This window comes from Cervus canadensis, chromosome 3 (assembly GCF_019320065.1).
Source record: "Cervus canadensis isolate Bull #8, Minnesota chromosome 3, ASM1932006v1, whole genome shotgun sequence".
NCBI lineage: Eukaryota > Metazoa > Chordata > Mammalia > Artiodactyla > Cervidae > Cervus > Cervus canadensis.
In genome coordinates this window covers 46,828,282-46,848,951 of record NC_057388.1, presented here as the reverse complement: position 1 = coordinate 46,848,951, position 20,670 = coordinate 46,828,282, and the positions used below count along the sequence as shown (strand labels likewise).

The window sequence follows — 20,670 nt, the reverse complement described above, 5'->3', positions numbered from 1 at the left end:
CTTTGGGTTCTCTGGACCTTGAAGAATATTCTAGGATCAAAGCTCAGTGAAAATAAATGCTAAGAAGAGAGTATACTGGGAAAGCCAACAGCTGTGCATAGTGGAAGTAAATATTACAAGAAAAAAAGAGAGATTTGTTGAGTCTGGATGGTTGGGATCAACTTGTGTAGTGTTAAGGCAATTGAACATGTTCAGGTAGTGAAGAACTAATAACAGTTTGTTGAGAAGAGAGAAAAAAATCAATCCTCATTACCTTTTTGTGAAAAAATCATTTTGGTGATGATTAAGAATAAGAATTTGAAAAATTTCGAAGTTGTGGAAGCAGCTACTCAACTGAAACTATTTTATCACAATAGTGAGAAACTGATTACAAAGCAAGTAACATAGACATCTTTAATGGATAACACCACCTACGAAACACAGCATATCCAGGCAACAGGCTGTAGTTAAAGCAACAAAAATTTCATTATAAAGAACTAACTCAGAATTTTCTGTCTCTGAGTAATGTTGAATGAAGTGTATCCGGAAGGCATGGTGGGGTATAAAACAAACCACTATTATGAGGAGGAAGAAGAAGCTCTTGATTTGAGCTCTGTACTCTTGATGGGTCCACATGTCTGGCCAAAGAGCCTTTACCAGTTGAACAATGACCCACATCTGTATCAGAAAGAGGGTCACAACCGTTGTCATCATAATGACAATCATAGAGTAGTTCAAGATAATAAACTCCTCGCTTTTGAGGTCTTTGTAGAACTCGAAACACTGTTGTTCTGAGTAACTTGGATTGGTGCCATAGTGTAAAAAAAATATTGGCAAAAAAATGACACTACCCACCATCCAAATAATAATGCTTAAAACCACCACATGGTACTTTTGGAACTGAGTTTGGAGTTTCTTAAAATACATGAGCAATCGACTTACAATGATGGCCACATAGAAAACAAAGGTGAAATACATATGACCATATATTATGCTGCTAACCAATCGGCAGGTGAAGGATCCAAACTCCCAGACAACTAAGACATAATAGCTGAGGCGGAAGGGAAGGCTGAACAGGAGGATGGAGTGTAGCACGATGATATTGAGAACAATCGTGGCGACGATTGATTGGTTGTTCCTTTTGAGCATCATATAAGACATAGCAATGGCCCCTGCAGCGCCTCCCAGCAAAACCACACTGTATAGTGATAGGAGAATCGTCCTGCAGTGCCTGTCACAGCGACTCAGGTCTGTGTTCGAAGCGTTTGACAGGGTGGTCACATTGGTCAGCTCCATCTTTCACCACAAAATGCTAGGAGGCCATAAACCCTTAAATTAAAAGTTTTACAAAATTAGAGTGGATATATTAAAATTGCACAGCAACTGCCCATGAACTGAATACCCAATAAATATTGTCAGAGACTCATCTTCATTACTCAAAAATACTGAAAAGTCAGAGAGTGAAACAAAATGACAAAAATAAGATTGAATATAAAACTTGTCGTTGGGCAGTCAGGCATTCTGTTCATGGATATGTCTAAATTCACATACCAGCACAGGGCTGAGCATAAGACACATTATTCTCTGGCATAAAATTTAAGGAAGGGCTAGAGACTCAGTCATCAAAATAAATAACAGTCTAATGCAATATTTTTTAGAATCAAAACTAATGCAAAAAAATCATGATGAACAAAATAAAGTTTAAGTGATGGTAGGGCCCATATGTACCCAGCAAACATCCATATCAGATCTATAAAATAAAGGCCATCCTTCCTATTGTCAGGAAATCCAGTTTGAGATACTGTAACAATCATGTAAGTCACATGAAATTGTTGTGAGAAGATATATCAGACACTTGAAAATATTTTCTGTGAACAGCTTTGAGGAAGAAGTGGCCTATAATATACATATCACCTTCACTCTTTCCTTCTTCCAGACTCTGAAACTTTCGTGGATTGGTGTGTTACATTTGGTAAAAAGTTGGAGTTTGAGGGTAGGTTCTGTTTAGCTTTCATTTAAGTTTTTCAGGTACTGGATGCATAAGGGGCAGTGATCATATAGCAGAAAGACAAGAATGCTTGGCAATGTGCTTTGCCATACCTAAGTGCCACTCGGTCATTTGTTCGCTGTTAGAGCATGCATAAGTCATCTGGCCTCACAGAACTCTAGCTATGAAATACAGAAGATCATACTGACTACAATAGCTCAGCTGGTGAAGAATTCACCTGCAATGCAGGACACCTGGGCTCTATCCCTAGGTTGGGAAGATCCCCTGGAGAAGGGAAAGGCTACAGAGAATTCCATGGACTGTATAGTCCATGGGGTTGCAAAGAGTTGGACATGACTAAGCGACTTTCACTTCACATACTGCCTACATCACTGTAAAATTAAATGAGTCAGTGTGTTTGAGACAACTTTATATATATAAAAAAAGAGCTACACAAAGTAATGATGCTTAAGGTGAAACAGCAAAGACAAAAAAGACATCATTTACTTTTTTCTCCTTACTCTACATAGGGGCAGATACACAGTTATGTTACATAAAATTGTTGTTGCATTATTAAGTATATAATAAATATTTGACAATTAAAAAAACACTTTTTCAGATCTTTGATTAGATCGTATGAGACCCAGGCTTCAACAAGTCAAACTTTCCCATCTGGAATTATCTGTGTTCATTTTCCTCATGTATCTGCTCTCCACGTGGTCAGAAGAAGTTTGAGCATATGTTTCTGAGGGAGTAGTTATTCCACAGTGAATACCTTAATATCTTAGAATTTTTCTCCTGCTACCGTGGAATCTTCTTAGAATAATTAAATTTTTGTTTATAAAAAAATTTCCATTGACCCCGTCAGGTTGACTACCCTCAAATAAGATTTTATTGTAATTTAGAAATATAATTATATTTTGCATAACAATCTAAATTTTATGTGCTGAAATATATGTTATAGCCAATTACATATACATAAAATACATAATGCTTATATACTTTTTGTGTGAAACAAAATAGTTTTATGTGACTTATGAAAAACAAATTCAAAACTACTAAAATTTTAAAATGTCGGTAGTCCTGCAGTCTAAGGAGACAAGATGTTAAGTTTGAAATGACTTTAAGGCAAGGAAAACTTAAATAATCTATCACATCCAACCAGTTTAGGTGGTTTTTATATGCTTAACACTGAAGTTGCCTCTTCAATCGCAAATATGGGAATGAGATCTAGTTTGTAAGAATGTTATGAGAAGTAAGAAAGATTCCATATCTAAAGAGCCAATAAATTCCCTGACATGGACTTGGTCTTAAAAGTCTCAATGCTACTTTTTCTTCTACAGTGTACACAAAGATATATCATAAACATAAAATTCCACCCTTTTGAAGTTCTCTCAGAATCACGCTATAAATATTCAAATGCATTGGGATAAATTTTTAGCAAAGAGAGGAGTTGGATCATCCCCTTTCCTTTCTCTCAGGACCTTACCCTTAGGACCGCCAACCCCAGGAAATTTCTAAGTATTTCTTTGCTTGTAAAAACCAAGCACTGAGATTTCTAGCTCTGTTTCTCACGCAGAAACCATTAAATGACCACCCAAACTACTTACTTGTTCTTTTCCTCTTATGATTTTCTGCTGGTGGAAGACTCAAGACAACCTGGTCATTTGTTGGTGGTCTACATCAGAGCAGGTAAGAAGAATACTTTTCTAGAATCAAGTCTTCACTAACAACAGTCAAGGGAAGTCATGGGGTGGATAATGAACTGGTGAAGAGCTCAAGCTTTAGACTGAGAACTTCCGAAGTTACACAGTCAAGATGGAGGGTCCAGATAAAGCATCTGAGCCACCAACAGATGTTTATCTCTAAAGCTAGTGGTGAGACAGACTCAAATCATTCTTCTTAAGTTAGGACTTTCATTTTCACTATCCATTACTTCTTTGCAGTAATTTTTCTTATTAGCATGAAAAATTTAGAGCTTTTTTTCACCCTCAGTGCTGTTCCTTATTGCACTTATTATATCCAAAATGTTTCATATTCAGTACAAGAATGATGGAGAGGACTACTTCCTATGAGACTTTCATATTCTCAGCAGTAAGCTCAAAATATTTATCTCTCTGGTGTTCAATTTCCAAAGACTCCCCTCCCTCAATAACTGCCATTTGGAGATATGACTCCTTTGGAGCTTGACTGTCTGGTGATGTAACTTCCACAAGAGGGCTCGTTTTGTTTTTCTCAAAAGTCTTAAATATTCTTCCATCAGTCTTTTTACTTCCTGCTCTAACTGCATAGTCATCTTTAGCTGTCTTAAGGTCTCAAAGCATAACTTTAAGGAAATGGGTTTAGTATACCTAAAGATGAAAGAAACCAACATGCCTTCAATACTAATAGGCAAATGCAGCCCCAAATCATATTACTGTTCAGCTACAGGTATTTAAAAGGCCCAAAACTCTATAACTTGTAAAGCAAACTCATTATGACCTACATTTCAGTAACAACTCATAAAATTTTCATTTACTTTGGGAAGAATGAGTAATCATCACCACCTACGCCATCTGCTAGATGATTACCCAACTGTTTGCAGCCACAGAGATACAAAACAATAGAATCTAAACATAATAGAGTCATGTGCTTGATTATTACAAGAAAAACAATAAAAGATGAGATTTCCAACTCTTACAGTCAAAAGCAGATCTGTACCAATTCAACTCAGTTAGAAAGATTTCTCATGGAGCCAATTTTTCAATCCATTTTAAACATCTCTCCTTAAATCGCATTATTTTGAAAGTAGAAAATCTGGATTGTGAGCCTGGATTTTCACATTTTATCTGGCAGGTCTCGTTTTTCAGATAAAATGTGTTTCTTGGAATCTTCAAGATAAAGTATGTTCCCATAGAAACTATGCTATATTTAGGGTTTGCTTCTCTGACGAAGGACTAACTAGGAAATGTCAGTTGTGACCAACAGTGAAGCCTAAAAATAAAAGTCAGCTATAATTCAAGACTATGGCCAGCACACAGATTAATTGTTCACACTGACAGCATAAGGAATTCAAAGTATTAAAAAAGTGTATATATTGTAGTTAAAACACAGCTAGAAGAATGCGTGTATTTAGTATATTTTTCTCACTATACTCAGAATTCAGCTCTTTTCATTCAGATGTGCCAAGACTTTTAAGAAAAATAAAAAAACCTTAGTATGAGAACTTAGAAATTTCCCAGTTCAGAACAATACAATCCTCTTATTTTTTAGGTTTATAATTTAATCACAAGTATGATTTATTGCTGTATAGTTATTTTACAGGGTTGTGTTAGTTTCACATGTACAGCCCAGTGATTCAGTTGTACATATAAATATATCTATTCTTTTTCAGATTCTTTTCCCAAATAGGTTAATACAGAATATTGAGTAGAGTTCCCTGTGCTATATAGTAGGTTCTTGTTGATTATCTATTTTGTATATACCTGTAGTTGTGTGTGTATGTTAATCCTAAACTCCTAATTTATCCCTCACCACCCACATTTCCCCTTTGGTAAACTTAAGATTGCTTTCTATGTATATGAGTCTGTTTTTGTTTTCTAAATAAGTTCATTTGTATCATCTTTTTTTAGATTCCACATATATTGATATCATATGATATTTATCTCTCTCTGTCTGACTTCCCTCACGTAGTATGATAGTCTCTAAGTCCATCCATGTTGCTGCAAATGGCATTATTTCTTTCTTGTTTATGTCTGAATAAAGTTCATTTACAGTGTTGTGTTAGTTTCAGGCGCATCTGTGAGTCTCTGCCCAGAGTGCTTTTCTCGCTTCCACGTGTCAGGCTGCCTCTTGTATTCAGTTCTCAGCGCTGATGTTAACCACGTCTGAGAAGCCCTCTCTGACTGCACAGTGTCAGGCGACTGCTCAGGGAACACACCACACCGCCCCAGTTGCAGCTTTTACGTATGATTTTCCACAAGGTGTTTTAATTGCTTAATTTTTTGTTGTGGGTTATTGCCTGCCTTCTGGTCTACTGAGATACGCTGCCTGGAACATACCTAAGGATGGGCTGTGTCCTTGACTTTTGGACTCTAAATCAAACAGGGCACCCCGCCTGGCATTGCAAAGCCTCAGTCAATGGCTTAGGCATGTAAACAAGGTTTGAGAATTTACCACTTTCCTAAGCTGGACTTCACTGACCCTAACGGTACCGTCATTGTCTCTTCCCCGTGTCCAGGTCAGTGTGTAGCATATACTTGTTGAATGAGTTCAGTATTTGTTGAATAAATGCATATGCTTTTCTTAAAGTGACTGTGAAATGATCCTTCTTTTGGAGATAATGACTTAATCATTTTAACTTCCTTCTTACAGGTTTTCAAAGATGAGCGTAAGAGCTAGAACTGACCTAAAAGAGGCTCTAACAAATTCAGATACTTCATTTTACAGAAGGAACTGAGGCAGCCCAAGTAGAGTCCACAGACACCCTGCCTCTGAGACTCCTAGCCCACCCTCCTTTATGACCTGCGCTGTCAGCCAAAGTGACCATCTCCCAAACCACTACATCTGGAAGCTTCACTATATTCCAAAGAGTCTTGTCTCTTTTTTAGGAAATTGAGTCTCTTTAACCCTTGGGAGATCCCAGAGCATGGACACATTCAACAGAAAATGAGAAAACATTTGTTTAACGTGAACTTTTTCTCTAATCTATTTAGCTTCAGATCTTTAAATGCTTTGCGTGAGTCTTCTCATAAGCCATAGGGTGTGACCTGATTTCACAGTCAAGCTGGTTACCTGTTTGGAGATTATTGAACAATGTGGTTTAATTTTTTCTCTTCTATATTCTACTCCTTTACGAAAGGAAGATAATACTTCCTCAGAACAAAGGAAAGGAAGTAGTGGTTTTACTAACACATGATACCCCCTCAAGAGAAGGATGAGATGTAACTCAGATCAATAGATTAAACTCAGTTGCTTTCTGAAATAAAAGACTTATCTTAGAATTTTGACATCCAGTGGGACTTCAACCAAGATATGATTAATGAAGTATTTAATTAGTGTATTGAGAGGGACTTTGTAAAAATTCACAGAAGGAAACTTCTTCAGGTATAATAATAGCCACAGATGTACTGGGATATAAACAGGTGTCCGTCACTATAGTGCTTCAAAATTAAACTTTCTAAGCAATGTTTCTCAAATGTTATTGTGCTTATGAATGACCTGGTGATCTTGTTAAGATGCAAATTCTATTTCAGTGGATCTGGGGTGGGGCCTGTTCTGCATTTCTAACTGGTACCTGGGTGATGCCCAACCTGCTGGTCCCACAGACCATGCACCATGCACCATCCTTTATGTTGTGAGACTCTACACTATACTGTCCAATATGGTAGCCATTCTCCACATTGTGGCCATTTTAGTTAAGTTAAAACAATTCACTTCCTCAGTCATAAGTTGAATGCTCAATTACAGAAGGTTCTGTTGACTAGATTTAGTAAGGAAAACACATGCATTAAATAGTCCCTATTCCTTGTGATCCCACCTGCTTTCTTTTCTAATTGTAGGTTGCCAGCTTTTATGTGGAGAATAACAAGCGCTGATTGGATCAGCAGGTGTGCCTGAAGCTGGAGGAGGTGGGGCAAAGGAGAACCAGGGAGAAGAGTTGTTGAGGAATCCAAAGGATAAAAGGATTTCAAAAGTCAACAGGAACAAATATTGCCACGAGAACAAATAAGCTAAAGTTTGAAAATTGCCCGTTGACTGTAGAGGCATGGGAAGGAGAACAGGCATAGTTAATGGAATATAAAACTAAACCAGGGCTGTTAATGAGGAAAGCTTTTTGCTTATTTACACCAGAGTTTGGACTCAGATGGGCACCATATCACTTTGGGCAAGGAAGAGAGTCTTTGAATCTCTTTATTTTTAAAATAGGCAGCATATTGACTGTACCCCCTTGACTCATAGCTTCTGTGAGGGCAAAGTGGAGATTTAAACCCAGGGCCTCAGGCATCATCTCTAGAGCCCTTTCTACTACTGCCTCTAAGGGGTTGGCAGGAAGGCAGGACCCCTGGCCCTCAGTTTTACTCTCCACTCACCTTTCACCCCTTTCGTCTCTGGGAGCAGGAGGCTCTTGGGTTCCGGGGAAGGGAGGGTTTCTTGGGCTGATGGGTTGGAGTGGGTCATGTTGCACAGTCTTCATGACCATGTAGCTCATGTTGAAAATTAAAGGTTTTGGGTTTTCTTGGGACTTCTCTGGCAGTCCAATGGTTAGGACTCTGGGTTTTCGCTGTCAAGGGCCCAGGCCAGTCCCTGGTCAGAGAACTAAGATCCCACAAGCCTTGCGGCATGGTCAAAAAATAGTTTTGGGCTTTTCTAAATAAAGACATACATAGGTACATACATGAATACATAAATAAATAAAATAAGCAACATAGAATTTTTTCCCTGCCCTATGAGTTTTTTTATTTTAAGGAACAAAATGCAAAGCTGACAGATACATCAAAAGCATTTTGATTTCATAAGATAACCATGCAGTGCTGACCTAGCTCTCACACTCCAATCATTCTCTAAGTTTATGGCTCAGATTTTTCTTTTAGGGAATTTTTTAAAAATCTGAGTTTCTGATAATTAGTGGATTTCAGACACTTGGACACTGGCTCACTGAGAACTTAACGGACGTGATAATTAACTAATTTTGGCTTAATAGCGGGCACTGGGGAGAAAGATTGAGCTAGAAAAGATGGGACTGAGGAAACGGACTCCACTCAGTGGACTTGTCCCTGGGGGCAGGTGGGCAGTCCAGTGACATGTCCTGTGGAAGTGACAGACTTTGGCCGGCTCAACCTGGCGTGAAGGGCAAAAAGCAAGAGGAAATCCAGGTGGATGCAACCCAAATCTGGGTAGGCAGAGGCAATGAGACTGGCATTGTGCTTATTCTTGTGTGGGCCCAGTGAAAGGACAGTCAGAGGATAAGGCAGAGTTTTCAGCTTTCACCAAATCAGTGTTAACTAGACGCTTATTAGGACACCACTTCCTGAGAGCCTGTGGATGGGGCCAGGCACCCATACTTTCAATAAGCTGCCAGGTCATCCTGATTTATCCTGATGCAATCCTTCAGAGGACCACTTCTGAGAAGGGTGAGAGTGGGTTTCATCCTTCAGGTGGAGGACTGGAGTTTACTTTGGGGCCAAATGCCTCCAAGGAAACTCAAGTTTCAGAGGAGACACTGAGGCAGACACAGCTTTATGGACCGTGAAACAGACTGGTAGGTAGAAAATGTCTACCTCCGTAGCCAGGCTCACTGTATACACACTGGCAAAACATCCTGCCCTACCTCCTGCATTGATTATAGTCTGAGAGGTATGACCCTAGAGGTGGGGCTTAAAGGCAGATCAGAGTGGGAATACACATCTCAATTAGCCTCACTGTGTGATTTACAGCCTAGTGATTTCTGCCTTCAAGTAACAATATCGATATGATTGTCTTGAATAAGATGAGAAAGCTCTTCTCTCACATTGCAAGAGATCCAGGACAGATGGCTCCAGGGCAGGTTTCTCTTGAGCACTCAGGCCTGGCAGAACTCTGGGCTGGTTTCCCATGTGTCTCATGACTTTGCTCTCACAGATACAAAATGGTGGCTGTTGTTAGAGTTGTCCTCACACAACCTTGTGGGGAGGCAGACAAAAAACCGTGGTGACTCTTTTTATCAGGAAAGAAGACATGCTGGAAGCCCTCTAGCAGAACTGTCTTTACACCTTGTTGGCCAGAGAGGTTATTTGTTGGCGCCTCATCCAATCTTAAAACCTCTATGGTTTACATTCTGTGGCTGAGAAGAGGGCTCCCTTTAGTACACTAAAAGTACTGTGGTACAGTGCGCAAGGAGGGATCGGGTAGATCTTTTCAGGAGGCAATTAGCAGTGTCTTTATCTGTTATCTTAGGAACAGGATTAAAGAATTCTGAATGCTGAGAACAGGTCCACAATTAACCCCTTATGGTCTGTCCACTATTAAATGAAGGCGGTAAATTTCAGGTTAAGGAGCTAAGCTTTTGCATGTAACTTAGAGCACTGCCAATCCTTCTTCCATTTATCCTACTCTAGGACACAACATACATTCCCAACACACATCCTCCTGTACAGTGTCCTCCGAGTCTTCTCTTAGGGTCATCTCAACCTTTGTGTTGAGACACTTTTAGTTGCACATCTTAGCATGGACGTTTTCTCACTTTCCATTTCAAAACCAAAGATTCCATCTTCCAACCTCCTTTTTATTCCATATTAATCAAACATCTCAGATATTGAAACACTAACATACTTCCTTCTTCAAGGGAAAGTGAAGAAACATTTCTTCACAAATGTTGTAAGAAAGTAGTCTGCGTTCTGTTTTTGAAATAATATGAAGTCATGCTTTTCTGCATGCCCATGAAAACGTGAATGCTTAATAATTTCTGAGAGTCATGCAACTTAGAAACCTGTAGACTTCTTGCTTGATTCCAGTAATGATTCATTAATTTTATCATCTGGTGTATTCATGCTAAATCGCTTCAGTCATGTCTGACTCTGTGTGACCCTATGGATTGTAACCCAACAGGCTCCTCTGTCCATGGGATTCTCCAGGCAAGAATACTGGAGTGGGTTGCCATGCTCTCCTCCAGGGGATCTTCCCTACCCAGGGATCAAACCCACATTTCTTATGTCTCCAGCATTGGCAGGTGGGTTCTTTACCATTAGCACCACCTGGGAAGCCCCAATTTTATCATCTAGTTTGTGCTTTAAAGCTATTTCAAGAGAATAAATACATGTGGTAAGAATGGCATCACCGACTCAATGGACATGAAATTGAGCAAGCTCCGGGAGATGGTGAAGGACAGGGAAGCCTGGTGTGTTGCAGTCCATGGGGTCACAAAGAGTCAGAAACGACTGAGCAACTGAACAACAAAAGAATATTTTAGTTGGTTTTTGTGTTCCTTCTTTCCCTTTCCTTTCCCATTGTTAAAATAAAGAAATGAAACATGATCTTGATATCAAGACAATACAAACTGCTGAAGGCAGTAACCAAGAGGATGTGGCCACTGGCTGACTCTGAGCAGGACCCAGGCAACTGAAGGCTCTTCCCTCCTCCCCTCCCCTGTCCTTGGACTGTGCAGTCCACTTGCCTCCCCTGAGCTGGGCAAGTAGAGTAAGCAGATCTTCCAAATGCCCACCCCTATTCCTGTGGTGGCCCCTGCACCCCATAGAGAGAGAAGCAAGGAAACCCCCACTGATGCCTGATAAACAAATGGATCTAAAGGAGACAATTCATCCACTTGGTCTGTAGTCGTCACTCGGTCCAACAGTGACACCATCTGGATAAAAACAGGACAGCAGCAGCCAGTGGGTGGACCTCAGAACACTGGCTGGGGGTCACTCAGAAGCCCTGGTCATTAACCCTTTGAACCCACAATTGGGCCCTTCTAAAGAGATTAACCCCATGGCTTGGACAATGAAAAACCAAGGGACAGGTGATATAAATAAACCCTTGTGGGGTCAGGATATATGGAAAGACATTTGTGTTCACCTGCAAGAGCCTCAGGCTGTCCTCACTGTCTTCCATGTCTCAGCTCAGAAAACACTGACACCCCCTGGTCATCAGGAACTTGACGCCTAGCTCTGGTACAAATCCAAAGATCTGATCTTTCAGTATATACAACAGATTGAGTGCAAAGAAAGAGTGACCACCACAATGCCCTGGTAAGATACCATATTGCTAAGGACGCTGGGTTGCTCTTGAAAGACAGTGACTCGGTTAAAGCAGCAATAGCATGCCCTGGATGTTCTAAACAATGCCCAAAGCAACTGCCAAAGGAATCTGGGGGTACACTGGAGACCCCACCTGGTTAGAGGTTGTCAAATTGATTATATTGGGCCCCCTCCCTATAAGTAAAAGTTCTAAATGTGCCTTGGTTTGTGTGGACACCTTGTCTGGCTTAACTAAAGCTTTCTCCTGTCATTATGCAAAAAAGGGTGCCTCCCTTATTGGATTAGAGAAGCTGAGTAGCTTGTGTGAATACCTGAATAAAATTGACAGTGATTAGTGGTCACATTTCAAAGGTCATGATTGATCAAAAGACCATGACATTAAATGGAGGCTCTGTCTCCCCTGTAATCTGGTTGGTAAAAAAGAAAGAATGGGCTATTAAAGCAACAGATTAAATTACTAACAGGTAAAACCACTTTGGCCAGGTGAACTGAAGTACTGTCCCAGGCTTATTTTACATTTGAGTGATCAAACACGAGGGCCTCTTACCCTGTATGCAAGAGTGGGGACTTCTGCTGAGGCATCCAACACCATAAAGTTATAGAAGTCACCAGAAACAGCTTTTGCCCTGAGTCTCACTCTGCATGAAGAAGCTATGCTGCTGAGAATACCAAGCCCCATCATGCCTGGGTGTGGCATTATCTACTGCAATTTAAGGTAGGAAGTTCTGCTGGGATGGGTAAGCTACTTCGCACCCCAGGGTTGGTGGGTAGAGGGGCTAGCCAATGTCCACTGAGATCTCATTGTCCTGCTGTAAGCGGAACGCACACCATTAAAGAGGAGAGAGTGGGGGTCCTGCTCTGGCACATTCCGCCCCTGACAGTGCTGCTTCCCTGGCTAACATGTCTGGTAAATACAACCAGGCCAAGTTCCTCAAGCTGCCAACCTTGTCTCCTCGTGGCCAGGTGAGTATGTTTTGTTTTCCCCTGGTACACTTGGCCACCATCTAAGTCCCCTCCTGAAGGACATTATAGCACACACAGAAACTGTAACCAAATTCACCCAACAAGTCTTAAAAAATATAAAATTAAATAAAAATTTTAAAAAAACTCAGAGGGACCTCTTGTGTTATAGAAAAGCATACTATTATTGTTTCCAAGTTTTCTGTAATCACTTCTTTCCATCATTTTGCTGTGCCAACCGATATTTGCCAGGTACTTTGATTTTTTTCTTTTGCCTCTGGTACTTCGATTTTTCATCTGAAAGAGGATGTTTTAGATAGCATGTATCCAAAAAAGCCACATATCTTCTAATGTAAAAAAATATATTGGCATTCTTTTGAACCAAAGAGTAGAATGGTGGTTACAGGGAAGTGGGTGGGGTAGAATGCGGACATTTGTCAAAGGGTACAAACCTCCAGATGAAGTTCTGGGGATATAGTATTCCACATGGGGATTATAGTTAATAATACTGTATCCTATATTTGAGCATTGCTAAGAGATTGTATCTTAAATGTCCTCACCATTAAAAAGAAATGATAATTCAGTGAGGTGACAGAGGTGTTAGTTAACACTGTGGCTTTCGTAATCATTTTGCTATATGTCAGTGTCTCCAATCAACATTTTTCACAACTTAAACTTACACAAGGTAGTATTCAATTATATCTCAAATCTGGGACAGGGAGAGAGAGCACATGTAATAAAGAATTCTTCTGACTTTCTATGCTGTGAAGTGTTTTATCAATAAGTGAGTATGCTGCCCAGTCTGTATACACAGATAGAGCTATTAAAGAACAAATGTAATTAAAATGTACTGCTTGGGGGGAAAAAACTCTTATGAATCTGATTAGAGTTAATTCATTTTCTAAAAGTCTGATCATACCTGAAGGTATAAAACTGCTTTCTTAAACACACATGTTTGAAGACAGAATATTGCATCCATGGAAAGCCCATTCTGAAACAATTTGCCAACCTTGTGCAGCACAATACTGTCAGTTGGGAGAGATGTGTAGAGGCAATGAGGCTTTACATCCAGTTGTACAAATCATTTGGGAAGCCTGGTGGGCTGACGTCTATGGGGTCACAGAGTCGGACATGACTGAAGTGACTTAGCAGCAATAGCAGCAGCAGCAGGATCTGGCTGAGTTTATGAAGAATCCCAGTCTCCCCTAACCTTTGTTTTTTAATCAAACATTAGAACTATACCAAGGAGTTCTAATTTATTAGACCTCTGAGAAATGATTCCATCATCATTTATTTATCAGTAATAAACATTATTTTTTAATTATGCTTAACAAGAAATTTTAAGATATCTATATAAGTATTATAAAGCTAACCAAATCACACTAGTCAAAATATCTTGAGTTCTTTAGATTTAAGATCCATTATATGGAATCTATATATATATATATTGATTTTATTCTGGGCATAAAGCAAAGGCAAGAAATTTGAGTGTAAGTTTAAAAAAACTATGAATAGCCTGGTACACTGGGAAGACCCAGAAGAATCGGGTGGAGAGGGAGGTGGGAGGGGGGATCGGGATGGGGAATACGTGTAAATCTATTGCTGATTCATGTCAGTGTATGACAAAACCCACTGAAAAAATAAATAAATTATAAAAAAAAAACTATGAATATAATGACTTTATAATATAGAGTATATAATCACACTTATATAGTGCTACTAATCATTTCTTTTGTTGTTTAAAGAAGCTGTTTTTTTTTTCCTTTGTGGTATAGTTGATTTACAATATTGTGTTAATTTCTGCTATATAGCAAAGTGATTCAAATATATACACACACACACACACACACACACACACACATATACATACACATTCTTTTTCAGTCTTTTCCAATATGTTTTATCATAGGATATTAAATATAGTTCCCTGTGCTATACATTTGGATCATTCTAAATATAATAGCTTGCATCTGATAATCCGAAACTCCCAATCCATCCCTCCCCTACATTGGCAGTAACAAGTCTGTTCTCCAGGTCTGTGAATTTGTTTCTGTTTCATAAATAGGCTCATTTGTGCCATATTTTAGATTTCACATATAAGTGATTAAAAATGATATTTGTCGTTCTCTTTCTGACTAACTTCACTTAGTATAATAATCTCTAGGTCTAACCATGTTGCTGCAAATGGTATTATTTTTGTTCTTTTTTATGGCTGAGTAGTATTCCATGGTATATATATACCACGTTTTCTTTATCTATTCATCTGTTGATGGACATTTAAGTTGTTTCCATATTTTGAGTATTGTAAATGGTGCTACTATGAACATAGGGGTGCATGTATCTTTTTGAATTATAGTTTTGTCTAGATATATGCCAGGAGTGGTATTGCTGGATCACATGGCAACTCTATTTTTAGTTTTTTTGAGGAACTTCCATACTGTTCTTTGCAGTGGCTGCACCAACTTTCATTCCCACCGACAGTGTAGGAGAGTTTTCCTTTTACCACACCCTCTCCAGCATCTGTTACTTGTATATTTTTTAATGGTGACTTTCTGACCAGTGTGAGGTCATTGTAGCTTTGATTTGTCTTTCTCTAATAATTAGTGATGTTGAGCATCTTTTCACAGTGTCTATTGGCCATCTATATGTTGACAAGTCATTTTTTTAGAATACAGAAAATAGTGTAAAATGTGCCTTTTGCAGCTTTCAAAATTGCTTAAGAAGTTTGAAAATATTTGAAATACTATTTTCCAAGGAGGTTGGAATCAGGTTTTACTTCCTCTTTCTATTTGAATAGCAAATACATTTTAAAGTTAAAATTACTTTGGTAATGTCAGAGGAAGAGGAGGAAGTTAATGCCAATATCCTCAGATGGTTTCCAGCAGGTAGTGTTATGGATGTTACTGGGGTAGCACGCTCCCTATCTCTTCCCATTGCCCACACCACGTTTGGTGGACTATTTTATTTCAGTTTAGGAAATTCTCCCCCATACAGTCTAGTTAACTCAAAACCATTCATTTGAATTATAGTACCTGGCACATTAGCTAGCAGGGCACCTCTCCTTCCACCATGCTGCCAAATTTCTGACATTTGTACATGTTTGGCTGGGGGAAATGGAAAGCTTTTCCATTTGTGCTTTCTTGATGTGCTAAGATTCTCTCTTGACTCACACAGTGTGATTCCCTTGAATAGTTTCACTTCCTGCTCTTTGGGGATTTATAAGTACATCATAGTTTCTGAATATTTCAACTGCATACAGGCTTGCTTTGCCTTTGTCTATGACTCACATTCCTAAGTATTAACTAATTTTCCTAGAGAGAACTAACTTCCCATTTCTTTTAAACAGATCTTTTCCTCTTCTCAAGGTGTTCAAGTATTTTTGATTGTTTATTCATTTATTTAATTTAAATTAGCTCATTAATAGCTTCTGCCACTATTATAGCCACATTGCATTTGTAATGAATTAAAAAATGGAACAAAAAGTTATAATATCTATTTCACCAAAATTATACCCCACTGTAAATCATCATCAAAGAGTGAATTTCTAGGTCAGCCATCCAAGGCTATTTGTGATTTAGCTCTTTGTAAAATTTTCAGCTTTGTTTTCCAACCCAACATCTAAACTTTTGGCTTTTACCCCATTCTCAGGAAAAGCTGTGTACAGCCCTTATTTTCATTTATTTGTGCTGTCATTCTTCCTATACTAAATGTTTTTCTTTACCTATTCTACATTTTACACATACTTCCATTTGGAAATAATTATCAATGGCTTCTCATCAATTCTTCCTAATTAGGTTAGCCAAATAAAACACAAGATGCCCTGTTAAATGTAAGTTTCAGATAAGCAACAACTAACTTCCATAAGCCTCTTATCCTTCTCCATCAGAGGGCAGACAGAATGAAAACCACAGTCACAGAACACTAACCAATCTGATCACATGGACCACAGCCTTGTCTAACTCAATGAAACTAGGAGCCATGCCATGTAGGGCCACCCTAGACGAGTAGGTCATGGTGGAGAGTTCTGACAAAACGTGGTCCACTGGAGAAGGGAATGGTAAACCACTTCAGTATTCTTGCCTTGAGAACCCCATGAAAAGTATGAAAAGGCAAAAAGAACATGACACTGAAAGATGAACTCCCCAGGTTGTTAGGCGCCCAATACTCTACTGGAGAAGAGAGAAGAAATAGCTCCAGAAGGAGTGAAGAGGCTGAGCTAAAGTGGAAACAATGCCCACTTGTGGATGTGTCTGGTGATAAAAGTAAAGTCTGATGCTATAAAGAGCAATATTGCATAAGAATCTGGAATGTTAGATCCATGAATCAAGGCAAATTAGAAGTGGTCAAACAGGAGATGACAATAGGGAACATCGGCATTTTAGGAATCAGTGAACTAAAATGGACTGGAATGGGTGAATTTAACTCTGGTGACCATTATATCTACTACTGTGGGCAAGAATCCCTTAGGAGAAATGGAGTAGCCATCACAGTCAACAAGAGAGTCTGAAATGCAGTACTTGGATGCAATCTCAACGACAACAGAATGATCTCTGTTCATTTCCAAGGCAAACCATTCTAATACTCCAAGTCTATGCCCTGACCAGTAATGCTGAAGAAGCTGAAGTTGAATGGTTATACGAAGATGTAGAAGACCTTCTAGAACTAACACCCAAAAAAGATGCCCTTTTCATTACAGGGGACTGGAATGCAAAAGTAGGAAGTAAAGAAATACCTGGAGTAACAGGCAAATTTGGCCTTGGAGTACAGAATGAAGCAGGGCAAAGGCTAATAGAGTTTTGCCAAGAGAATGCACTGGTCATAGCAAACACCCTCTTCCAACACAAGAAAAGACTCTACACGTGGACATCACCAGATGGTCAATACCGAAATCAGACTGATTATATTCTTTGTAGCCAAAGATGGAGAAGCTCTATACGGTCAGCAAAAACACAATTGGGAGTTGACTGTGGCTCAGATCATGAACTCCTTATTGCCAAATTCAGACTTAAATTGAAGAAAACCACAGGACCATTCAGGTATGACCTAACTCAGATCCCTTACGATTATACAGTGGAAGTGACAATTAGATTCAGGGGATTCGATCTGATAGACAGAGTGCCTGAAGAACTATGGACGGAGGTTCGTGACATTGTATAGGAGGCAGTGATCAAGACCATCCCCATGAAAAAGAAATGCAAAAAGGCAAAATGGCTATCTGAGGAGGCCTTACATATAGCTGTGAAAAGAAGAGAAGCAAAAGGCAAAGGAGAAAGGGGAAGATATACCTATTTGAATGGAGAGTTCCAAAGAATAGCAAGGAGAGATAAGAAAGCCTTCCTCAGCAATCAGTTCAAAGAAATAGAGGAAAACAATAGAATGGGAACGACTAGAGATCTCTTCAAGAAAATTAGAGATATAAAGGGAGCATTTCATGCAAAGATGGGCACAATAAAGGACAGAAATGGTATGGACCTAACAAAAGCAGAAGATATTAAGAAGAGGTGGCAAGAATACACAGAAGAATTATACAAAAAAGATCTTCATGACCCAGATAATCACGATGGTGTGATCACTCACCTAGAGCCAGATATCCTGAAATGTGAAGTCAAGTGGACTTTAGGAAGCATCACGACAAACAAAGCTAGTGGCGGTGATGGAATTCCAATTGAGCTATTTCAAATCCTAGAAGATGATGCTGTGAAAGTGCTGCACTCAATATGCCAGCAAATTTGGAAAACTCAGCAGTGGCCACAGGACTGTGAAAGGTCAGTTTTCATTCTAATCCCAAAGAAAGGAAATGCCAAAGAATGTTCAAACTATCGCACAATTGCACTCATCTCACATGCTAGCAAAGTAATGCTCAACTTTCTCCTAGTCAGGTTTCAACAGTACGTGAAAGATTGAAGGCAGGAGGAGGAGGGGACAACAGAGGATAAGATGGTTGGATAGCATCACTCCCAGAGTTTGAACAAGCTCTGGGAGTTGGGGATGGACAGGGAAGTCCATGGAGTTGCAAAAAGAATCGGACACGATTGAGCAACTGAACTGAACTGAACTGAAGGTTGGTGGGGAGAAGGAGTGACAATTTGACAAGGAACACAGCTGGCATTAGGAGTGTAGAGCAGCTCCTGGCTAACAGCCAGCAAAGGAATCAAAACCTCAGCCCTATAGCTGTAAAAACAGAATTATGCCTACATCTCAAATAGCTTTTAAAAGAATGTCCTCTGACAGAGCCATCAGAGGTCAGCCTAGGCCAGTTGACGCTTTGATTTTGATCTTGGGAGACCTGGAACAGAGGACCCAGTTGATCCTGCCTGGACTTCTGACCTACAGAATTGTGACAAGATAAATTTGATTTAAGTCATTGACTGTGATATTTTGTTTTAGCAGCAAAAGAAAATTAATACAATTACCTTTACACAGTTTATAGACATTTTGTGGGACATACTTATACTAAAAAGTTCAGGTCAGTTCAGTTGCTCAGTCATGTCCAACTCTTTGCAACCCCATGGGCTGCAGCACACCAGGCTTCCTTGTCCATCACCAACTACCGGAGATTACTCAAACTCATGTCCACTGAGTTGGTGATGCCATCCAACCATCTCATCCTCTGTCATCCCCTTCTCCCCACCCCTTCAATCTTTCCCAGCATAATGGTCTTTTCCAATGAGTCAGTTCTTCCCATCAGGTGGCCAAAGTACCAGAGTTTCAGCTTCAGCATCAGTCCTCCTAATGAATAGTCAGGCCTGGTTTCCTTTAGGATGGACTGGTTGGATCTCCTTGTTGTCCAAGGGACTCTCAAGAGTCTTCTCCAACACCACAGCTCAAAAGCATCAATTCTTTGGTGCTCAGCTTTCTTTATAGTCCAACTCTCACATCCATACATGACTACTGGAAAAACCATGGCTTTGACTAGATGGACCTTTGTTGGTAAAGTAATGTCTCTGCTTTTTAATACACTGTCTAGGTTTGTCATAGCTTTTCTTCCAAAGAGCAAGCATCTTTTAATTTCATGGCTGCAGTCATCATGTGCAGTGATTTTGGAGCCCCCCCAAATAGTCTCTCACTGTTTCCATTGTTTCCCCAACTATTTGCCATGAAGTGATGGGACCAGATGCCATGATCCTAGTTTTCTGAATGTTGAGTTATAAGCCAACTTTTTCACTCTCTTTCACTTTCATCAAGAGGCTCTTTAGTTCTTCTTCACTTTCTGCCGTAAGGGGGGTGTCATCTGCATATCCGAGGTTATTGATATTTCTCCCGGCAATCTTGATTCCAGCTTGTGCTTCTTCCAGTCCAGCATTTTTCATGATGTACTCTGCATATAAGTTAAATAAGCAGGGTGACAATATACAGCTTTGATGCACTCCTTTCCCAATTTGGAACTAGTCTGTTGTTCCATGTTCAGTTCTAACTGTTGCTTCTTGACCTGTATACAGATTTCTTAGGTGGCAGGTAAGGTGGTCTGGTATTCCCATTTCTTGAAGAATTTTCCACACTTTGTTGTGATCCACACAGTCAAAGGCCTTGGTGTAGTCAATAAAGCAGAAGTAGGTGTTTTTCTGGAACTCTCTTGCTTTTTCTATGATCCAGTGGATGTTGGGAATTTGATCTCTGGTTCTTCTGCCTTTCCTAAATCCAGCCTGAACATCTGGAAGCTCTTGGTTCATGTACTATTGAAGCATGGCTTGCAGAACTTCAAGCATTACTTTTCTCATGTGTGAGATGAGTGCGATTGTGCAGCAGTTTGAACCACCCCTACCACCTGGGCTTCTCTCTGTCTTGTCTTCTACCACATCTCTACTGCTTCCAGCATGAGAAAAAGCTCGTGTAATTAGATTGAGACCTCCTGGATAATTTGGGATAATATCCCTTTTTAAAAATCGGTACACTTAATTACATCTGTAAAGTCCCTGTTGCCATGTATTATAATGTAACATATTCAGAAGTTCAAGGGATTAGGCCATTATTCTGCCTACCACTGTATATATTCTTCTAGGATTATTTTCTGGCATATCCTTCACTTGGATG

At 39.6% G+C, this 20,670-nt stretch overlaps 1 protein-coding gene across 1 annotated transcript; it reads right to left on the bottom strand.

Moving 5' to 3' along the window:
- Window positions 1–3,754, bottom strand: LOC122437769 (probable G-protein coupled receptor 141). The gene is made up of 2 exons (XM_043462307.1): window positions 3,577–3,754; window positions 1–1,308 (listed from the first exon to the last, which is right to left on the bottom strand). Exon 2 carries the CDS (start codon window positions 1,273–1,275, stop codon window positions 394–396), a length of 882 nt encoding a protein of 293 aa, XP_043318242.1. The 5' UTR covers window positions 1,276–1,308; window positions 3,577–3,754; the 3' UTR covers window positions 1–393.
- Window positions 3,755–20,670: the final 16,916 nt, after the last annotated feature.